This window comes from Cupressus sempervirens, chromosome 7 (genome assembly GCF_028749045.1).
Source record: "Cupressus sempervirens isolate cs-2001-9-10 chromosome 7, ASM2874904v1, whole genome shotgun sequence".
Classification (NCBI taxonomy): Eukaryota; Viridiplantae; Streptophyta; class Pinopsida; order Cupressales; family Cupressaceae; genus Cupressus; species Cupressus sempervirens.
In genome coordinates, this window is record NC_143124.1 from 568,291,416 (window position 1) to 568,299,345 (window position 7,930).

Consider the following 7,930-nt stretch of genomic DNA (forward strand, 5'->3'; position numbering starts at 1 on the left):
ATGTCTACGAGGAACGAAAAGGATATCATAGTTTTGCCGTCTCTGTGTATGATTGATTTAAGAAACTATCATTAATAAAATAGACAGGATACACCATATTGTACTTTTGTAAAGATCATCGTTGCTGTTTTACAAATCTAGTATCATGAATATTCTGATTTTTGGCAGGATTTGTATGCAGTCAGTTATATCTGAACTGCAGAGATTGTTTTTAATTTGTTATTGAACTTACAATAGATTGGGGCTAGCAATTAGAACATCTCACAGGAAAAAGGATTTAAATCTATTATTATTGACCAAGTGTAAGCTGCTCACGCTCTTATAATTCTGCTAGCCGCAGCTAAGGGCGTGGTTCTTCACATTCTTAATAAAACGAAGGATTGCAGTCTATCAGCACAGAATAATTTGAATGTATTTCCCTGCCATGTCCTCCACATAGAATGCATTGGTTCAGTTGTAGAGTTTATTTTGTAGAATGACTGTAAGTTCATATTATGCAAGCTCTCTATAAACAGAGACCACGTACTCGTGAGTTTTCATCAATCAATAAATTTCGTGTGCTATAGCATATTGTTCTGTACGTATTTATTTCACTAATATAATGTTAAAAATGATAGAGAAAATTATACTTTAATATTAATATCATCAGATTTGCAAAATATTAAAATAAAAACTAGAAGTGATAGCTTAAGCGCACAATTTCAAATTCAGCATGTTCCAATCAGTTTTCAAAGGTGTCTCAGTATAACTAGTTTACCTGCATGCATGTTGTCTGAAACCATTTTTTTTATCAAGCTTCCATAATCAAGTCTAAAGATTTTTTTTTTTTTTTTTTGCTTTGGATAGAAGTTATTAAATTTTTTAATAGATAATTCATATAGAATGTTATTACTTCTCCACATTCTTGCATCTACCACCTCAACATTTAGTGTATATAAGTGAAGCTATATTATTTTTAAGATGGCAATATAATATTAACATATTGTTTGATAATTATGTCTTAATTGTTTGATCTGTTGTAGGAAAACAATTCAGAATCATGGGTTGTCAGAAACAGTTCTTGATTGTCTTAGTGAAAGCCTCGAAGCCACACCTAGGCAAATCAAGGTTATAATCTGTCTCTAAGATCCATTTTCAAATTTTATTAGCTAATTCTTACTTTTATTTTTTGGGTTAAAATTGAAATAGTAGTTTCTTCACTTTGGTTTATTACTGATCAGAGCAGAATTTCTTTGCAGGCAAGATATGAGACTCTTCTCATGCAAGATAAAGAAAAACATAATGATAAAGAGAAACATAAGGATAAAGTGGATCTTAATAATAATCTTGAAATAGCAATGGATAGCTTTGATCTTTTGTTTTGTCGTCAATGCCTGGTATTATTTCAACACATTTCAATATTAGTTTAATTGTGTCATTCGTTTTCATTATATCTAGTTCCCAGCATGTAGTGAAATTCTTTTATCTTCTTAATTTTCAAGTTTTAAACTTCTAGTTTTCATTTTTGAAGGTCTTTGATTGTCAGTTGCATCACGATCCTATTAAAACTTTTAGTTTTCATCTTTGCAGGTCTTTGATTGTCAGTTGCATCATGATCCTGAAGGCCTTGTTTTGCCTGTAAGATAAATTTATCCTCTGTTAAATCTTGTTTTATTGATCTTAACACCTTTTATCATTATCGTTGTTTAGTTTTGGTGTGTTTTCTTAGAGTAAAAAGCAATCACCAATGATGCCTTCTCGAGAAGATTCTAAAATCCGGCGTGGCATTCACTGCCATAGACTGGTGATTTCTTTACATCCCAAATTTTATTAGTTATTTTTGATACAGATTTATTGTCTTCCAATGGCTATTACAGTAATGTGGAGATCTAAGATAAATGTGTTAATCATCTGAAAACAACAATGGTAGATGAGCTATATGCTGTAAATTTGAGCTCTGGCGCGGCGCTTCTGAAAACATGGGCGAGAATAACACATTGAGGGACAGCAGTCATCCATGTAACAAGTCAGTGCTTGTTAATGAATCTGCAAACATCATGGCTGATAATGAACCTGAAACATCAAGGAAACCAGCCATCAAAACTGAAATGAAAAATAAAGGCATCGAGCCAAAAAGTAATAGCCAAGCTAACTTCCTACGTAGCTTAGATGATGGTGGCTGGAGCACTCTTGAGAAGGATCTATATGCCAAAGGCGTACAAATCTTTGGTCGTAACAGGTAATGCTTTTATTATATTATGGAGGTTCTATCTTATAAAAAAATTATTTGAATTTGAATAGTGTTAAGATGGATAACAACTTTAGTCTTTTATCTGAATGTAATAAGTAGAAAGTGAATTCATTCTTATAAGAAACAGATGTGTGTAAATTACTATTTATCAATATGGCTCAACTAATTTAACTTAAAATTATGTCTTAAATCCTTCCAAACAATTATCTTCATTAAAATATAAGACTGCTCAACTTGCCATCCACCTGGAATTGTATGGCTCCTTCTTCATAATATGTGTAAAAGAAAGATGGGTTTAAGTTCAGTGAGTAGATAAGAGTATTTTTTTTTCTAAGTTGCTGAAGATTCTGCAAATAAGAAATCTTAATTGCCTTTGGTTTTGGAGGGAAATCAATATAAGTGTATTTGAGTTGGAGTCTATTAAGATAGGTGATAAAATTCTTAATGTTTCATTCATGTGAACATTATCTAAATGGAATGGATGTTAACTATATTATTCATTCTTATGAGAAAATGGCTCATATGAACTACTAATATTGGACTATAGATCAACTAAATTGACTCAAGAACTACACAATAAATCTTATAAAGAAACTATAGTCTTTGGAAAATAAGAATGTTTAACTTGTTTATGTGGTTGTCACTCGAGATATAGTATCATACAACGAATCTCACTAAACAACTATCTTCTGTGTAAATAAGAATGCTCATCTTGTTTTCCTCTCTTTTTCCATCAAGATAAAAATAAGTGTTGAAAGGACTCCAAAACCCTTAAAAACTTCACATCAAAAAGATTTTCAACTAAGCACATACAACCAGAATGACTAGAGAGAGAGAGAGAGGGAGGGAGGGAGGAGGGGGGGCGGGGGGGGGGGGAGAGAGAGAGAGAGAGAGAGAGAGAGAGAAATGTAAGAGATGTAAAATCCTATAACAAGGACCAAAAATGAGCCACCCAAAACAAGACCAAAAGAGACTTCTAGATAAGAAGAGAAAAACTATGTAATGAGCCACCCAAAACAAGACCAAAAGAGACTTCTAGATAAGAAGAGAAAAACTATGTGAGACCATTTTTCCATGAGGGAAAGAAACTAGGAACCCTCAACCTGCTTAACAAGGAAAGAACTAAGATTTTTCTTTACCTCCTTTCTTTTGAGAGAATAGCATCATGTCAAAATGGGGAGAGGAATTATTATAGTATTTTTCAATAACTGTTATAACTAAGAGATTTACCAAAAGACTTGGAGAGTTCAGAGCTAGCAACAATTACAACCATTCAAACCACAACACTACACAAAGTAACACCATAATAGTACCAATAGGAAAGACAACCATATAACCAACAAGCTAAAACAAAAGGGGAATCCTGCACAACAATTTGAGAGATGCTCTTCTTAGAAGTAGTGTAATGTTCAAAAGAGGCTCCCTTCCACAAAGAATAAGACTTCTTAGTCTTGACCATCAGTAAACCACCTATATTAAACCATCTTATACATCTGAAGGGAATCCCTTCATAGTCCAAATTTTGAATCAAAAATCCTTTAAGATGCTCCAACTTGATTTTTCAGGCAATCTCTTAAAGATTTCCACCTCTACTAGGATCCTAGCATAAGTAGAATGCATAATATTCAATGATTCATCATCAACCATCAAGAAATTACCAATAGAATCTCCCATAGCTTGTAAGAGGGAATCTACCCAAAAATGAAATGGAAGGTAGGGAAGCTTCCCACAATTGGGAAACATGGTAAAGGATTTAGAAGCAGGGGAAGAATCAGGGCATCACCTTTTCACCATTAGCGGGTGACGCTTTGTCAACTAAGTAAAAGAAGCAACACACAAAAGATCTTCTTTTGATCCAAAACATGCTCAAACTTGACAATAAAAAATCCCTTGGCCATAGGGAAAATGTGAACATTACCAAATAAAATGGGTTTCCACACTGAGGAAATCTACATGTGCAAGTCAAGAAGACTCAACCATTAACAGTGGAAATGATAAATCACTATATAATCTGAAAAAATGGTGGAAACATCATCTATCTCTTTCACCAAATCCTCCTTCAAAGAGATCCAAATAGGTTTAGAAACATGAAAAAGGACTCTCTTATGAAAAATTGGTTAGATTCATTACAAAAGATAATTTAACCAAAACCTTCACAATGAATCTTACAAAACAATTATAATCTTAAAAAATTATGCTCAACTTATTTATTTGGCAGTCCCTATGATATATAGTAAAGGAAGATGGTTTATGTTCAAAATTGTTTCTTTCAAATTATCCAAACAATCTTAGAAGGAAATTAATAATAATTTTTTTTTAAATGTTGATGAAGATTTTATAAATAGAATATTTAAGTGACTTTCATCTCAAAAGAAACTCTATCATTAATTCTATTTGAATTAAAATTAATAATCAAGGTCTCAACATTTCATGTTTATGAATATTATCTAAATGTAACATCTTTATGAATATTATCTAAATATAATAAATATTAAGTCATATAATTTCACATGAACTACTACCTATAAAATATAGATTAACTAATTTATCTAAAAGCTACTGAACAGCCTTGGGATGGGAATGGAAATATTAGAATGCACAACTGCTTATGCAGCCGAAATTGTCCAGCAACTTGTTTATGCAGTTCCCCAATACTATATAGGAAAGGGAGATGGGTTTGACCTTTCTTTCCTTAATGAACTCATTGATATAGAGCTATTCTACTTCATTTGGTTTTGCTTGAATCAAAATTGAAAACAAAATCAAGACTATTGAAGCTATTTCCCCACCATCCACACGTTTTAGTTTAGAGTTTTAGAATAGATTAGCCTTTCCTGTTTATGATTAACATATCTCTTAACTTGGGTATGTATGTTTTGTCTGGTTTCCTGGTTCAGTTGTCTTATAGCGGCGAACTTGCTGAGTGGTCTCAAGACGTGCAGATATAAGAAACTACATGCAATATAATGATGCACCCACTGATCCTATGGCTACCATGGTTTGTACACCTCACATTAGTTTTCTAGCCCTTCCTTTTCGTTATCAGTGATCTGTTACCTCAGAAGAAAAGTAATAATATGATCTGAATATGTTGTAGGAAATTAAGGTTGAGACAAGAAACAAGCCTGGGCGTAGAAGAAAAAAACTCAGGCTTGACAAGTCTCTAACAAGAAAAGCAAGCCTGAGAAGTACAAACGGGAATGAGCTAATGCCGCAATATACTCCTTGCAACTGTCATTCTGGTTGTGGAAATGAGTGTTCTTGTTTAAAGAAAGGAACATGCTGTGAGAAGTATTGTGGGTAAGATGAATATAATTATGTATCTTAGATTGATTTTGTTGCAGAATCCAGTGTTCAGATTATGCGTATGGGGGTTGTTTCAAGTTAAATAGTGGGCATTCCTTTATCTTAATTTGCAGGTGCTCAAAAAATTGCAAAAATCGATTCAGAGAGTGTCATTGCGTGAATGACCAATGTTTGAGTAGATGTTGTCCATGCTTTGCAGCTGGTCGTGAATGTGATCCAGATGTTTGCCAAAATTGTTGGCTTGGGTAATTTTCTGTTTCCTTAATGTGTTTTTCTTTCCATTAAATATACAAAGGTAATTTCTTTGATTAATTCTTATTGGAAAATATTCCTTTCTCCTTCATGTCGTCCTTTTAGCAACGGTTGTCTGGTTACATCTTCACTTGAATATCTTTCTCACTGAGAGTTGATATCTTCAATGTAATATACATCCATTTATTTGTCACCTTGATGATAGTGGAATTGATGTGTTCTGTCAAAGCCTCAACATCTTTTATCGCTCATTGTCCATCCAATTTAAATGTGGGTAAAGTGTGCAGTTAAAAAAGTAAACTGGGGAGGCCTTGGGCTTCTTGCAGCCTATGTGTTAAATGGATTGTGTATGTTATTTTTATAAGCCAAATCTGTATACTTTGGGATCATCAATCACATTTGTAATTCTTATCTATTTAGGTAGTTGAATTTCATGCATTCTTTACTTTACAATATTTCTTGATATAATCGACAAAATTCTGATTTATCAGATTTTTAATTATTATTTGTTTTTCTTACACCTTTTTTATTTAAAATTTCAGTTGTGGAGATAGATCATTTGGTTATTATCCAGATGAAGGTGGCTCTTACTATTGTGAAAATATGAGGATTCTATTGTTTAAAAAGTGTCAAGTAAGAATTGTTTTCATTATATTAAATCTGTTTAATTTATTATTATGTCATTATTCAAAATTTAACAATAATTATCAGGTTGATATACTTATAATATTTTAGTATTCTCTTCTATTTGATTTGTGTTGAATGTGTAGATTTTGTAGAAGATTATTTATTCTATGTATTGTTTCCTCAATATAAACTTTTCTAAACTGTATCTATAAGCACAACAATGAAAGCATCCATTGCTGTAATTCAAGCTGTGAATAAAGACATACAACTAGATTCTATTAATGTGTAAAGGTGATATTGTGATTAAACTATTGACAATGTTTTATATGGTGTCAAGGTACTGCTTGGGAGGTCTGATGTCTGTGGATGGGGGGTTTTCACCAAGGTGATTTTAGTTTCAATTTACCTAATGTATAATGTGTTTCAATTTTATTTGTAAGCTATTAACTTGTAATGGGTTACCAGAAAAATGTGAGAAAAGATGATTACATTGGGGAGTATACAGGGGAATTGATCTCACACAAAGAAGCTGAAAAGCGAGGGAAAAATTATGACAAAGAGAGTTCTTCATTTCTCTTTGACTTGAATTCAGAGGTAACCAACAACCATTTAAATTTCTAATGAACTAATTACTCTATTGTACATTTGGATTCTAAATTTGGACTTAATTGACAATTGTGGCTATTGGGAAATTATAGAATGTGCTTGATGCACATCGTATGGATACCAAAATGAGGTTCTTAAATCATTCAAGCACACCTAATTGCTATGCAAAGGTAGGTATCTACTTACAAATGCATGAAAATAGACCATTTCATATTTGGTGTAGGTAGATAATTTGACATATGGTGAGTTCATTGAGAGGTAATGATGGTTTGTGGTGACCATAGAATGGGTATGTATGCGAAGAGAAATATTCAAGCAGGTGAGGAGGTCTTTGTTGATTACAGGTACAAGTCACACACAATGCCAAAGTGGATGAAACAAGGGGAACAACCAGCACACACAAGCACTATTTGAAAAGTGCAATGCATCTCCAAAAATAAAATGGAGAAATTGAATTATTTCCTACACGCTCCTTTTTAAACATTTTGAAGAGCGACAGGAGAACTTAGAACTCTGAGACCATTGTGACTCACTATGCTTGATATAACTTTTTCTGTTCTCTTTTTTAAGAAAAGATAAACAATTTAGTAGTCTTTTGGAGCCTTTGATGGAGATACGGCGAATCCAAATTGTTTTTATATATGCTTTTATGTATTTTTTGTTTAAAATGAAATATAAACTCTTAGGATAATTTAGATGCAATACTATAACTGTTCTATTTTATATTTAAAAATAGTGTGTTTTTCTTTTTTTTTAAATAATTTGAAAATAAGATTTATTCATACAATTTATTATTCTTTTGAGTTTTTGATAGATACTTTTGGAGTAGTATATGATAAATTTGAATTGTTTCTTATATGTTTTTTTAATAAATGTATTGAAAAAAGGAATGAAAATTTGTTCTTTATT

At 32.2% G+C, this 7,930-nt stretch overlaps 1 protein-coding gene across 1 annotated transcript; it reads left to right on the forward strand.

Moving 5' to 3' along the window:
* LOC149548028 (histone-lysine N-methyltransferase EZ2-like) lies at positions 1–7,549 on the forward strand. The gene is made up of 16 exons (XM_089794218.1): positions 1–46; positions 335–411; positions 567–577; positions 1,023–1,107; positions 1,239–1,376; positions 1,570–1,617; positions 1,709–1,783; positions 1,935–2,218; positions 4,798–4,905; positions 5,128–5,188; positions 5,328–5,530; positions 5,650–5,758; positions 6,881–7,009; positions 7,114–7,191; positions 7,280–7,365; positions 7,513–7,549. Exons 1-16 carry the CDS (start codon positions 1–3, stop codon positions 7,547–7,549), a joined length of 1,575 nt encoding a protein of 524 aa, XP_089650344.1.
* Positions 7,550–7,930: the final 381 nt, after the last annotated feature.

What these genes read in the sequence shown, in the direction of transcription:
- LOC149548028 (XM_089794218.1), top strand. Translation starts at nt 1, where the DNA reads ATGTCTACGAGGAACGAAAAGGATATCATAGTTTTGCCGTCTCTGT. An exon ending in GCATTCACTGCCATAGACTG is followed by an intron (nt 1,784 to 1,934) that starts GTGATTTCTTTA and finishes TGTAAATTTGAG; the next exon opens with CTCTGGCGCGGCGCTTCTGA. An exon ending in TCTTTGACTTGAATTCAGAG is followed by an intron (nt 7,010 to 7,113) that starts GTAACCAACAAC and finishes GGGAAATTATAG; the next exon opens with AATGTGCTTGATGCACATCG.